Genomic DNA, 13976 nt, shown 5'->3' on the forward strand with positions numbered 1-13976 from the left:
TCATTTATTTGAGAAATAGCGTAATACTCCGATACTATTCACGGTGCCGCCTGACTGAGATAAGTCACTTTTATAGTTATTTTAAATTTAGGCGGGGATACAAAAACACCTGAAAGCAGCCTGGAAAGTTTTAACAAAAAAAAATACACAACCGTTTAGCAAAATCTCACACAAAAGGCAAAGCAATTCTTCAAAACTACATATCCCAGCAGCGCTATGCGATTTGTACAGGAAGCAGTCATTCATATGTTCCTGCCATAAGGCCTGCTGGGAAATCCCGTCCTTTCTTTCCGGCTGACGAGCCCTCAGGTAATGGCGTCGCTGCTCGTATACAGGCTAATGTTCTTCATAGAATCCGTTCTTAATCAGGCTGGTTCTTAGCCATCCGCCCTTTCGATCGCTTTGCTTAACTTCCCCAGCCTCTACCCGGTCAGCTTGTTTGTTTTTCCAATAGTAAAAGACAATATTTGACTGAAATAAACTGGTTAGAACAGCCGCTGTCTCTTCCTGGTTGGGATAACTCTGTCACTGTATTGCTCGCTAATTGTGTGACTGATCGTTCTGGTGGGGTTTCTGGCTGGTGCCTGGGCCCTGTCACGGTATCATTGATTCATAGAACCGAGTCCATGTTGGCTTGTTACTGGAAAGCATTGGGAAGTCCTGTTTAGCTGACACCAGTGGTAGTACCCTTATAGTTTAAAATAATGGAAAAATGCACATCTGCATGCTCCAGCTGCCTCTGCATGTTGAGGTTTGTAGTTCAACTCAGCTTTCTGTTGGGACCCAAGTATGTGCTTGTTGCTGCAGCTTTTCTTACAAGGCAACCTTGTTCTAGTTAAGAATACATGTGTGATCAGTGCAATGGAAATGTCATTTGTAAAGGTGGTTTAAAATTCAGAAATGTAATGTGTTGCCATTGTTTCCTCCTACTAAATGGTTAGTTTGCCATTTGAGTCCGTTATGTTGGTCTTCCCGTGTTTCTACAGAGATAGTAATTGAGTGTATTTATTTTTTTAGTGTAAGCCAGCATGGGTGCCTACAAGTACATGCAAGAGCTATGGAGGAAGAAGCAGTCGGATGTGATGCGTTTTCTTCTGCGCGTCCGGTGCTGGCAGTACCGCCAGTTATCTTCCCTCCACCGCGCCCCACGTCCCACTCGCCCAGACAAAGCTCGTAGACTCGGCTACAAAGCCAAGCAGGGTAAGTACAAGTCCTCTCTACGTTGTCTACTGAGAAGCTTTTCACTTTTTACGTGGTGTAGTCATTTGTCTTCAGTGATAAAAACCTGGGTGAGAATTCAAGATACGAGTAGAGGATCTGTTGTCTGCAATGCTCAGGACCTCAGTGTTTCCAGATAAGGGATCTATCTGTAATTTGAATCCCCATACCATAAAGGAGAACTAAACGCCCTGTTAATTAAAAATCCCCATCCCCTTCCGTCCATTGGCCCCCCTCACTGCTTTCTCCCTCCTTAGTAACTCGGTGGAAAAAGTCATGTTCCTTGGCATATTCATGCAGAGTAGTGCAGCGGAGCTCTCCGACGGCATCTTCTGTATCTTCTGGTTCCTCGCAGAAGTGAGCGCCGGCACAGGGCTTTTTTTGTTTTGCGCATGTGCAGTTGGGACCATTTTGGTATTCGTGCCTACTGCGCATTCGCGGAAAGCTCCGAAGCTTGTCAGAGGAAAAGAAGAGTATCCGAAGATACAGAAGATGGTGCCGGGGGGCTCCATTGCGCTACTCTGCATGAATATGCCAAGGTACGTGACGGGGACACTTTTTTCCACTGAGTTACTAAGGAGGGAGAAAGCAGTGCGGGGGACCAATGGACGGAAGGGGATGGGGATTTTTCATTAACGGGGGTTTAGTTTAGTCCTTTAAAGGGCACCTGTTGGTAAAAATGTTCTCCCCAACCAAAGGTGCGGGCTAATAGAGCCTGCATTCCGGTTGGAGGTAACAATAGTTTCTTTTTATAAAAGAAATAAAAAACAAGAAATGCCCCCCGCCAGTGCTAGCCTCCCGATGCAGGTAGCCTGGCGGTGGGATTTTTTTTTTATTAAAAAACGGCTGTTATCCCCAACTGGAATGCGGCACCTTTGGTTGGGTATAACATTTTTACCCAACAGGCGACCTTTAAGTCTACTATAAGTCATTTTAACATGAAATAAACCGACAGTACTGTTTTATTATTATACACTTTTTTTTTTTTTAAATCTAAATTATTTGCTTTAAATGGGCTCTATGGGAGACATCCTTCCTGTAATTTGTTTCATCAGATTGTATTAAAGTAACTTTTAATCTTTAAAAATTCCTATAGTAATTGCTGCTTTTTACAACAGTGTTTGAGAGTCAAGCCTGTTGTACCTGGACTTGGATGAGAAAGATCTCGCACATCTGCATTTTTTATCAGAGTATTGAAGAATGCTTTTTCCCTGAACAGGTTATGTTATCTACCGTATCAGAGTTCGCCGTGGTGGACGCAAACGCCCAGTCCCTAAGGGTGCAACTTACGGAAAACCCGTTAACCATGGTATCAACCAGCTCAAGTTTGCTCGCAGCTTGCAGTCTGTTGCAGAGGTAAGTTTTTGCACAGTTAAGTGGCCTCCTTACTATCATAAACTTTATTAACACTTGTAGTTCATGCTCTCTGCTTTAAAGATTGTGATCTCATGGAAATAGATTTGTGGGCTTGTTTTAATAAATATGCCTACAAAATCCCTAACAAATACACAGTGAAAGTTTCATCTCCAGACTGTGGTAAAGTCTACTTCACCTTTTTGTATAAGTGCCCCATGATGTGTGCCAGCGTGCACTGACATCCTTTAATATTAACAGCTTTGGTATTTATAGAGCAATCATCCTCAACCTGCTATACCTGGCACCAGTAAAGGTACAGAAACTGGTTAAAATCATTGGCCTGTAATTTTACTAAATTTGTGCTACATTTTTTTTACTTCAATATGGATTATACCAAATGTTTGCACCAAGGACTTAAGGACTGGTTTGCAACCAAAACTGTTATGCACAGATGTTGCTGTAGCTTTAGCTTTTCTTCAGTCTAGTATAGGCTCTACAAGCTCTCCTGCTGATTGCTGTATGATCATAGCACATAATCAGTACTGTCAAGTAACATTGTAGATGTATTTTTGAAGTTACTTAGAATCTGTTTAGTACCTGATTACACCAATGTGTAACACCATAATCCGTTCAAGGGACAATATACCCTCTTTTCTGACTAGTTCATTCAGTTGGGCCTATGTAAAGTGTATTATTATCTGAACTTCAGATATATAAAATCCTGTTTTTCACACCTGATTCTGTAGACTGAAAGGAGCAATGGTTATGTGTGTAAATCCATTTCCTAATATCTCTTGGCTCAAAATACCGCTCACTTTGTTCCTTTGTGATGAATTCTGGTCCCTCTGTTTTCTATAATGGGTGGTGCACAGATTCTGTGGAAAGCAGAGGGACTTCAAGTCCCTGAATCAATTAGACTGTGAGCCTTAAAGGTGGCTTGGGAAAAAATGTTTGCATTTCATGTTTTTTTGTCAATCTGTGGAATTAGGTAGGAGTCTTAAATATATTTCTGTAGAAGTTAATGTTTATCCACATTATTGAATGAATGTCACAATGGGGGATATATTTACAATTCAGTGTAAAAATAAAAACTGGGTAAATAGGCAAAAATGTAATGTATAAAAGCTGGAGTGACGGGGTGTCTTAACATAATAGCCAGAACACTACTTCTTGCTTTTCAGCTCTCTTACAGAGTTAGTCTGTGACTATAAGGGGGGGCCACATGGGACATGACAGCAATCAGTCACTGATTGGTTACTGCCTGGTAACCAATCGGTGGAAACCAAGAGAGCTGCAAGCAGGAAGTAGTGTTCTGGCTATTATGTTACACATCCAGTCATTCCAGCCTTTATACATTACCTTTTTGGCTAACAATATTGGAAACAATTCTTATTTTGCACAGCCTATCTATTTACCCTGTTTTTATTTTTATACTGAACAATTCCTATAAAGGGTGTTTGGTTTAAAGTTCACTGACTGGTAATTGATTTCCCATTTAAAACACATGTTGTAATATCACACTGGAGCACTATAACATGTTTAATGGTGCTGTATTGTGATCCTGGTGTACTTGTTGCTCTCTGGATAGAAACCGCATCAGTATGGCAAACCTAATCCTGGGGGAGTATAGGGATGTAATGACTTGAGTAGAAAGCTGTTATGCAATTTCTTGGTGAAGATGTTACAGCAAAATATATGAAACTTTGGCTGGCAGTAAAGCAGTGCACCTATTTATAATAAGGCACAAACTTGGCCAGGTGCTTTAGCACATAACAAATGACATAAGCAAGCAACCAGTAAATGCTACTTGATATTGGCTTAAAGTATAGTATCTATACAGTACTTAATTTTGTGTTGTGACATTGATCTGTTAAATAACAGATCTGGTAAATAATTGGCATTGTGCTATTTATAGTGTTTAATAAATTGCAGATACACCACATTTTTGCAGGGGAAGCATGTACCCATTTTGAACACTGTTGGAGTTTGCCATAATAAAATGAAAATTTGTAAGGCAGACCTAAACATGCATGGCCACTCACTCATTATCAAACCCTTCAGCCCACATGCAGGCTGGTCCGCTGCAGGAATTGTCCTATGACTTTATAACAGCATCTCTTGCAACAATAGTGTTGTACTGGCCAGTTTATTTCCTATGTACAGGTATAGGATCCGTTATCCGGAAAACCGTTATCCAGAAAGCTCCGAATTAAAGAAAGGCCGTCTCCCATAGGTTCCATTTTATCCAAATGCAGATCTTTAAAAATGATTTCCTTTTTTTCCCGTAATAATAAAACTGTACCTTGTACTTGATCCAAACTTCAGATATAATTAATCCTTATTGGAAACAAAACCAGCCTATTGGGTTTATTTAATGTTTACATGATTTTGTAGTCGGGTATGGAGATCCAAATTACGGAAAGATCCATTATCCACAAAATCCCAGGTCCCGAGCGTTCTGGATAACAGGTCCTGTACCTGTAATCGAAAAAAGATGCTCCGTTTAATTGGATGAAAAGCAGCCTTATATATAAGCCAGTCGCTACTGCCACCATAATACCTGTAGTTTAGGGTCAGGATTGGTTGTGGTTCCAAATACACTTGCAAAGCATTTTGTCCATTGTATCATTTCATACTTAACCTTGGCTTAATACTTGCTAAATTCAAATGTTCTGTATTGCTCAGTAAAATGGTTAAGAATGTTCTTAGAATCTCCCCAGTAAGTTTGTCTTTACTAGTCACTGAAGATTTTTTTTCTCTTTATTAGGAGCGTGCTGGACGTCATTGTGGTGGCCTGAGAGTCCTCAGCTCATACTGGGTGGGGGAAGACTCCACATACAAATTCTTTGAGGTTATTCTTGTTGATACTTTCCACAAGGCAATCAGACGTAACCCAGACACCCAATGGATCACAAAGGCGGTTCACAAGCACAGGGAGATGCGTGGGTTGACATCAGCTGGCAAGAAGAGCCGTGGTCTTGGCAAAGGCCACAAATATCACATCACAATTGGTGGCTCTCGTCGTGCTTGCTGGAAGAGACGCAACACTCTTCAGCTTCACCGATACCGCTAATTGTACTTGTAAATTTGCTATTAAAATAAAAATTTTGGTGAACCATTTTTGTGTAAAAACTTGTCAATTTGAGGCAGCACAATTATTCCTGAAATTCATGTACCCACCCTAAACACCATCTCCGATGTAATGGAGGGGGGGGCAGGGCAGGCGCACATCTATAAATAGAATGCGAAAGCAGGGCACAGTTAGGTTGGGGGTGCAGAAAAGCTCTACCCGAACACCCCCTTAATATTTTGTGCGAATGACAGCCCCCAACGTGTATAGTTGAAAACCATGAAACCTAATCTATTTACAATTTAAGTTGGGTGGTAGCTGTGAGAAGCAGAGGGTTTTAACACACTTACCCCACCAATTTAAAGTGGTTCCATTTTTAATTGATGAAATTAGTATAGATTACTGTTTGGCTCTAGAAAGTTAGGGTCCAGAGCCAAATTGTAATTACACTGGACACACAAGGAGCTTGGCTCTAACTGCCAAACTATATTCTTTCAATTTCCAGGACTGTTCTGCATGGAGCTGATATTGATTGCAATATTGATATTATTGATTGCAAAAAGTGATCTTGTAGTCGGCCTGATACCTTTATGGCTGTTTTAACATCTCTGGTGTGAGCTCTTATGCAGGGGATAAATTGCAATCCACTTGATTTCTGCAGCCAGAGGAATAAAAAAGAGAAATGCAGTCAGTTGCTCAAGGCCTCATTTAAGAAACATAAATTAAGAACGAAGAGGTAAATTAATCCCAAACCCTTACCAGCATGAAAAATAAGCTTTAAATAAGGTCCAAGGCTTGGTAACGATCAGCTGTGATGTGTCGGGTACAAACTAAAATGTTTTAATGTTTCTGAACAGTAAGCAATCAAATTAATCAAACAAAATAAAAACAATGGAAATTTTGCACCTGCTGCACACTACCTCATTAGAAACATTCTATAACATGATAAATTGTGAGATTTAAGATTACTGCCACACCAGGCTGTTTCCCAGTCAGTAGATATATGGAGCCTCTGTGCTGGCTCAGCTGCAGGCCTAGATTTCAGCACTGGAATATGTAAGTATGCATTTTGGCACCAAAATCTGTTCTAAGCCTGCACCCAGACCAATGCTGTGGCTTCTTGTGCAGATGCATCAAAGCTTGATTGGAGCCTAGTAACTGCTTCTCGGCCTGCGTTTATCCACTTGATAAAGTTGAAGTGAAAAAAATAAGCCGATTCGGTTGAGGTACGAAGGCTTCATTCATGTAGTGAGTGCTCTTACTGCCAGGTGAATAACAAATCTCTTCTCTTCCACTCGAAATCATACTCTTGTGTACCTTTATGAGCTTTGCTCGTTTGAGAGCATTAAGTAGGGAATAATATAGGAGGTTATATAGTAAAAGCGGTCACCATACTTTGATTTATTTAATAAAAAAGAGCGATAATATCTCTCGTCTGAGATTTAACTACTAAGCTTGAGATTAATTTTGGAAGTCATGGCATTTGCTTTCTATTTCTTTTCTGTTTATATACTTTATTTATTATATGATATTCATGTTTCCTTACTGATACAAGATTCATTGACTTATTATTGTGTATATATGTTTTGTCTGGCCAATACTACCCAAATTCAATTTATACCCACTGACGTGTATGAAGATCTTGGTCATTAACATTCTTATGTTAATCTGGTGGTTTATTCTTCTAAATGGCAATATACCGGTACATTTAAAAATATTGCACAGCAATCCCAATAAAAAAAAGCAAATTTTTGAAAGATGTTTTAACTGGTGTACTTCCACCTTAAATATAAGACCTCCTAAGTTACCTTTTGCCTGAAGTGCATAAGATCCTAATTAACCTCTTAGGATGACCTATTGTCTTTCCAGCAAATATTTGGTTGCAATGTTAACTTGTCATATTTTCAGAGATCTTTTATACCTGTTGATCTGGGTAATAAGACTTGCATCAAATGCACTGTAGCTGTATTATGGATTTCATTGTTGCATAAATAACTTTTTTTTATCATTTTTTTTTATTCATTTAGCCATGATTGTGTTGATATTGTGACTGCACCTCTACCTGTGTTTATTTCATATGTGCATATTATATGATATTCTGAGACATGCTCTGCCTCTAGTATCAACATTACATTGATGTGATATTAAAATATGGGCATAGGCAGCATGTTGACACCACCCATTCCTTTTCACCAGCCTAGCCCTTCATTCAGAAAAAATAATGGCTCCATATAATTGGGCATCTATTAATGTTGGTTCTCCAGTGAATTAAAGGGGTTATTCACCTTTGAATATAAGACCGATTAGTAATTAATACAGATAATAACTACATGGCAGCACAAAAACCAGTGCAACTTGCATCATAATTTAATAATCAGTCCTGTAGTATCAGCTTATATTAGACAAACCTTATTTTCTGCTTGATAATTTGCGACAACCCCTAAGCTTAGCTTCTCAACAGCTGCTCAGAGCCCACTGAGTGAGTGTTGTGTTGCAGACAATTTCCAAGATGGTGACCCCCTGTGACATGTTTGAAGTCCTGGATCATTGCTGGTAATATAACTGGGAGCAGGTTTTGGGGGGGGTGTTGCGGGTATAGTTTTTCTTGAACCGCACATCACTAATATGCAGCCCTGTGCCATGGTATTTCTTTTTTTCACATATTCATCAAAGCTCCTTAGGTGTTACTTCCCAGTACAACTGATATGTCCATCTCTCTGATTTCTGGCTCCTGTGTAGGATTCCTCACAACGTAATGTTTAATGATGTTGTGAGTAGCCCCTACAGCAGGGGTCCCCAACCTATTTTGAGCCACATTCAAATGTAAAAAGAGTTGGGGAGTAACACAAGCTTGAAAAGAGTTTCTGGGGTGCCAAATAAGGGCTCTGATTGCCTATTTGATTGCCCCTGTCTGAACTGGTAGTCTATAGGAGGCTCTATTTGGCAGCACACCTAGTTTTTACGCAACCAAACTTGCCTCAGAGCCAGGAATTAAAAAAAAAAAAATAAGCACCTTCATTGTAACCAGTGAGAGCAACATCCAAGGGATCGGTGAGCAACATGTTGCTCATGAGCCACTGGTTGGGAATCTGAATTGCTACCCTACAGTCTTAGGAAATGCGTTATTGTACGTTCAGGAGTCCTTACTCTGAATGAAAACAGTACTTGCAGGGCATTCTCTGCATGGCATCAGAAATATTATTGTACAATTATACTCACTTGTGTAATGACTAGGGATGCACCGAATCCACTTTTTTGGATTTGGCAGAACCCCCGAATCCTTCGTGAAAGATTCGACCGAACCGAATCCGAACCCTAATTTGCATATGCAAATTAGGGGTGGTAAGGGGAAAACATTTTTTACTTCCTTGTTTTCTGACAAAAAGTCATGCAATTTCCCTCCCGCCCCTAATTTGCTTATGCAAATTAGGATTTGGTTCGGCTGGGCAGAAGGATTCGGCCGAATCCTGCTGAAAAAGGCTGAATCCCGAACCGAATCCTGGATTCGGTGCATCCCTAGTAATGACAACAAGAAGGGGGTCAAAGACCCACATTTGCCCTAGGCCTCAGGTCTCTAGGTGTGCTAGAATAGAAAACATTTAACATGGACATTATAATAGAAACTAAATAAGAAAAGGTCCACGTAGCACCTCCTTTATATGAAAAGGAAATTACTGAATAATTACTACAGTCAAAATAGATCAGTAATACATTACAACGTAAACAATATAAAAAAAACTGTCACCGCTTAGACATGTGGGCTCCCCCTTGTGGACTAATTATTGCAATGGTAAATTCAGAAGGAACTGTAATAGCAACCAAGTAAGGATTTGTGATATTCTTTAGCTATTTTTGGATGTTTTAGATTGTGTTCTGGGACACTGTATGTGTAAGCACATAAGGTTTTTCAGATAACCAGACCTGTGTGTAATTGCTGTGTCTAACCATGAAGTGGCCCTCTTCCAAAATGTTTTCGTTTCCTGTGAGTTATCTACTTAGGGTCCTGAATGGGGCTAGAAATGTAATATGGTCTTTGTCTAGTACTTTTCATATTATTGAGAATATAAAGGCATACTGTATTTAATTTCTGCTATAGGCCTTTCCTACATGATTAAATGATAAAGAATCATCTATAAGGTAATACATCTACCCCTATTAACCCCTCTGCCCACACAACTGGACCACAAGTGGAGCTCTCCTCTGAGAATCCATTATAAGACATGAGTAGCTGGGGAAAAAAGTATTTTTTATTTCCAAGGTATACTTTTTATTAATTGTTGAAAGTCTAACTGATTACTATCTATTAATTGTTGAAAGTCTAACTGATTGACATTGTTCATGATACTATGCATTCCTGCTACAAAGGATCTGCTTTATTTCATTAGATTGCTAGATTTTAGTATAACAACTAGGGGAGCAGACCCTCTGGGGCCCAGGAGGAGAGAGGCCCTGGTAAGCACTGGCAGAGAGATATCATGGGTGCTAGCGTCTTTTTGAGGGATGTTCCCTTTCCAAATACTTTTCACTTTTTTTTTTTATTCAGTAGGTTTCAAATAGTACACCAGAAATAATCACTGTTTTCAGTCCATTTATTTATGTTTTACTGTTTTTCTAATATTGAAGTTCAAAGCTTCATTTTTTCCCTTCTTATGTGTCCCTGGAGGAACTCTGGTAGGGGGGTCGCCGACTCTGTAAACTGTTCTAAACTGATTGTGCTGAGCACAAATCCTGAGTTTCATCTGCACCGGAATTACTGAGTTGCCAGACTGAAACACCAGAGGGAAGAATAGCAAAGTTTAAACTAAAGATAATATATATTCAAACAGTAGTGCAATGTTCAGTAACCCACAGCAACAAGACATTTACATTTATTTTTTTCATTTTTTCTATTTTTATAAGTACCAAGGGGGTTCCTGCCCTGAGGCTATCCTAGAACCTTGCCTCAGGCAGTAACACACTGCAGGTTACCAGAGGTGAAAAAAAGCTGCCCCTGTAATAAATGTAAACCCAAAATACAGTTATTAAACCTGAAACGTGGCTCTTCTAGTGCAGAAGCCCGGGGAGGGATGGCATAGGAAGGCTCACTTAAAGAAGAGTCCTGCACGGAATCAGTTATTGAATCCCAGAAGCAACCTGCATACGTTGTAAGGTTGTCCAACCATTTGATCAGACTCTGTGACACTTTGTTACATTAGCAGAGATGAATCATCAATATTCAAGTTCCTCCTGGTTAAATAAGTGCACTTAAGCATGTACCACCTAATACTCTGCATTAGTGATGTCCGGGTCAGGTTTTATTTTGCCAGACTAATTTAATTTCTTTTTATGAGAAGGGAAGCAGAGACCTTGACTCTGGGATAACTGGATGTAATCTACTTAGACTTTGGTAAAGCATTTGATACAGTGCCACACAGAAGGTTACTGGTTAAATTAAGGAATGTTGGTCTGGAAGATGGTATTTGTACCTGGATAGAGAACTGGCTAAAAGATAGACTACAAAGAGTGGTGGTAAATGGAACAATTTCTAATTGGACCAATGTTGTCAGCGGAGTGCCGCAGGGGTCTGTTTCTATTTTTGCTGATGATACTAAATTGTGCATATAAATTGTGAATATAAATTATAAGTTCCATGCAAGATGCCGCCACTTTTCTTGGTGATTTGACTAGATTGAAAAACTGAGTAGCAAACTAGAAAATGAGGTTCAGTGTTGATAAATGCAAGGTTATGCACTTTGGCAGAGATAACATAGTTTTATCAGTGACATTCTGTGTTTACTAAAGCAAATAAAGTTCTGTCTTGCAAAAAAGAGCATAAACTCAAAGGATGAAAACATTTTTGCCTCTTTATAGGTCCCTGGTGAGGCCTCATCTGGAGTATGCAGTGCAGTTTTGGACTCCAGTCCTTAAGAGGGATATAAATGAGCTGGAGAGAGTGCAGAGACGTGCAACTAAATTGGTTAGAGGGATGGAAGACAAATTATGAGGGTAGACTGTCAAGGTTGGGGTTGTTTTCTCTTGAAAAAGGCGCTTGCGTGGGGACATGATTACACTTTACAAGTACATTAGAGGACATTATAGACAAATAGCAGGGGACCTTTTTACCCATAAAGTGGATCACAGTACCAGAGGCCACCCCTTTAGACTAGAAGAAAAGAACTTTCATTAGAAGCAGTGTAGGTGGTTCTTCACAGTCAGGACACTGAGGTTATGGAATGTACTGCCGGGTGATGTTGTGATGGCTGATTCTGTTAATGCAAACATTTTAAGAGGGGCTTGGGTAATTTCTTGGACAAGCATAATATCTAAGGCTATTGTGATATTAAAATCTACAATTAGTATAGATATTGATATATATGTAGTTTATGCGAGTGTATGGAGGGGTCGGTGTGATTGTGTATGGATGGACGCTGGGTTTCATTTCGAGGAACTTTGATCTTTTTTCAACCCGATTGAACTATGTAACTATGTAATGGTATTGTGTTCAACAATCACATTCATCTGTACCTTAGGGAATTTACTACTTAGGAGCCCTACAGAGCCAACTTAAGGTGGCCATACATGGGCAGAGTTAAGATGCCAATTTGGTTCCTTTAGACCAGTGCTGTCCAACTTCTTTGGAGGGCTGGAATTTTTCTAATCTACATGGTGGAGGGCCGATAACAGAAGCCAGTGTTAGCCACTCCCTGTTTTTAAACCACACCCACTTTAAACCACACCCATGTTACCGCAAGACCATGTCCACATTAATAGCACACCAAAAAACCAAATGGTTGGTGCTAACTGCAGGGATCAGGGCCGGAACTAGGGATAGGCAGAGTAGGCGGCTGTCTAGGGCGCCATCATTGAGGGGCACACTTTTTTCAAGTATTTATTTAATAATTTGTTTCAGTAATCATGGTCACCCAGTTGAGTGGAATCCATCTCCTTCCCCTTCTCCCTCTTGCCGGCAAGTAATAGCTCCTTCTGTGTGGTCACGGCGATGTGCATACACGCGTCAATGACGTCACTGATGTGATGACAGAGAGAGGCAGAGAGCTGGGGGGCTGCTTGGTGTGACTGGCTGCTGAGCTTGCTTGCACAGGTATGAGGGGCAGTAATATAAATGAAAAAATGTTGTACACTTTATTGCTCTCTTTATTTAAAAACCATCATGATAAGGAGGGAAATGGTAATGCAGGACAGGGAGCACTGATTGAAGCTCTTGCCTAGGGTGCCAAACTACCTTGTGCCTGCCCTGGCAAGTATGTCACTCATATGTGAAAAAAAGCTAAATCATATTAAGATATAACCCATAAATCCATATGCCTCCTCCTCCCCTGTGTATAATACAATACCCCAGCATATGATTAAACACCTTAGGGCCACTAACAATAATTTTCAAATGCTAATAAACCCCCAGAACAAATACCAAAGTATGACACACACAGGGAGTATAGGGAAGACAGAACAGAGCAGGAGACAGGAATCAGGACCAGTCTAATATGTACTACATACAGTGACACAGTGCTGGTGCTCATTAGCATTTTGAATAAAGTGTGAACAGGTGAACAATGTGGGCAGTTTCAGTCTGGGTCTCAGGTGTGAACCGTACAGGGGACAGAGGTGTCACAGGTGTGAACAATGCAGGGGATTAGTTTGAATTTGAGGTTTAGACAATGCAGGGGCCAGTTAATCTCTGTAGTGATACATTTTAAATTTTACATATGGTAAAGAGACACAGCAGGCAGACTTTGATGTGGAGGGCCACATGAGGGGCCAGTTGGACAGCCCTGATTTAGACCATTTTGGCACACTTTCTGACCATTTATGGGACCCTAAAACAGGCCCACCAGACTGATATCTAGCCAAAATTTGGCAGATGTCATTCAGGTAGGTTTGATTTTCCCCTTCTGATTGAGGAATGCTATTTGATGCAGTTGTTTTTCCGGTGGCTCCTATTCCCACTGTTGTAATCTGATTGTTTGGCCCTAGGGCCAATGATTAGATTAAGCCCAATACTGCCCATTTTAGCTAATTTGCCTACCTTTCCAAGCGAGCGGCCAACTCATCTAGTCTGCTTCACAATGCCTGTCTGTCTAAAAAACTTAAATATACACTTATGGATGTTTGACTACTCACCAAGGGTGGTGCAATTGCTGGATTTATGAATTCTTCTATTACCCTAATTAATTTAATTTGATCTTGCACCCTCTGATTTTTGACTAAAGTGGAGGCACTTTCCACAGTTAATAATATCCCCCTTAATGGGGGGGGGGGGGTGGGAGTTGCAGCACATTCTTTACAGGGAAAGTAAAACCATCAGGCTTTCTAAAATATAATACCTTTTTATTTG

General features: G+C 40.2%; 1 protein-coding gene across 2 annotated transcripts; it reads left to right on the top strand.

Moving 5' to 3' along the window:
• The first annotated feature begins 296 nt into the window (after nucleotides 1-296).
• rpl15.L (ribosomal protein L15 L homeolog) lies at nucleotides 297-5692 on the top strand. 2 transcript variants are annotated; one of them, NM_001087297.1, is given in 4 exon segments: nucleotides 297-309; nucleotides 1018-1200; nucleotides 2438-2574; nucleotides 5342-5692. In NM_001087297.1, coding segments are annotated over 3 exon segments (615 nt in total). In that variant the 5' UTR covers nucleotides 297-309; nucleotides 1018-1028; the 3' UTR covers nucleotides 5648-5692.
• The last annotated feature ends 8284 nt before the right edge of the window (nucleotides 5693-13976 follow it).

Source organism: Xenopus laevis, chromosome 6L (assembly GCF_017654675.1).
Source record: "Xenopus laevis strain J_2021 chromosome 6L, Xenopus_laevis_v10.1, whole genome shotgun sequence".
Classification (NCBI taxonomy): Eukaryota; Metazoa; Chordata; class Amphibia; order Anura; family Pipidae; genus Xenopus; species Xenopus laevis.

Excerpts from the sequence above, each read along its gene's own strand:
- rpl15.L (XM_018266291.2), top strand. The coding sequence starts at position 1,029 with ATGGGTGCCTACAAGTACATGCAAGAGCTATGGAGGAAGAAGCAGTCG. Across the intron at positions 1,201-2,437 it reads CGGCTACAAAGCCAAGCAGG|GTTATGTTATCTACCGTATC; the intron begins GTAAGTACAAGT and ends TTCCCTGAACAG. Across the intron at positions 2,575-5,341 it reads GCTTGCAGTCTGTTGCAGAG|GAGCGTGCTGGACGTCATTG; the intron begins GTAAGTTTTTGC and ends TCTCTTTATTAG.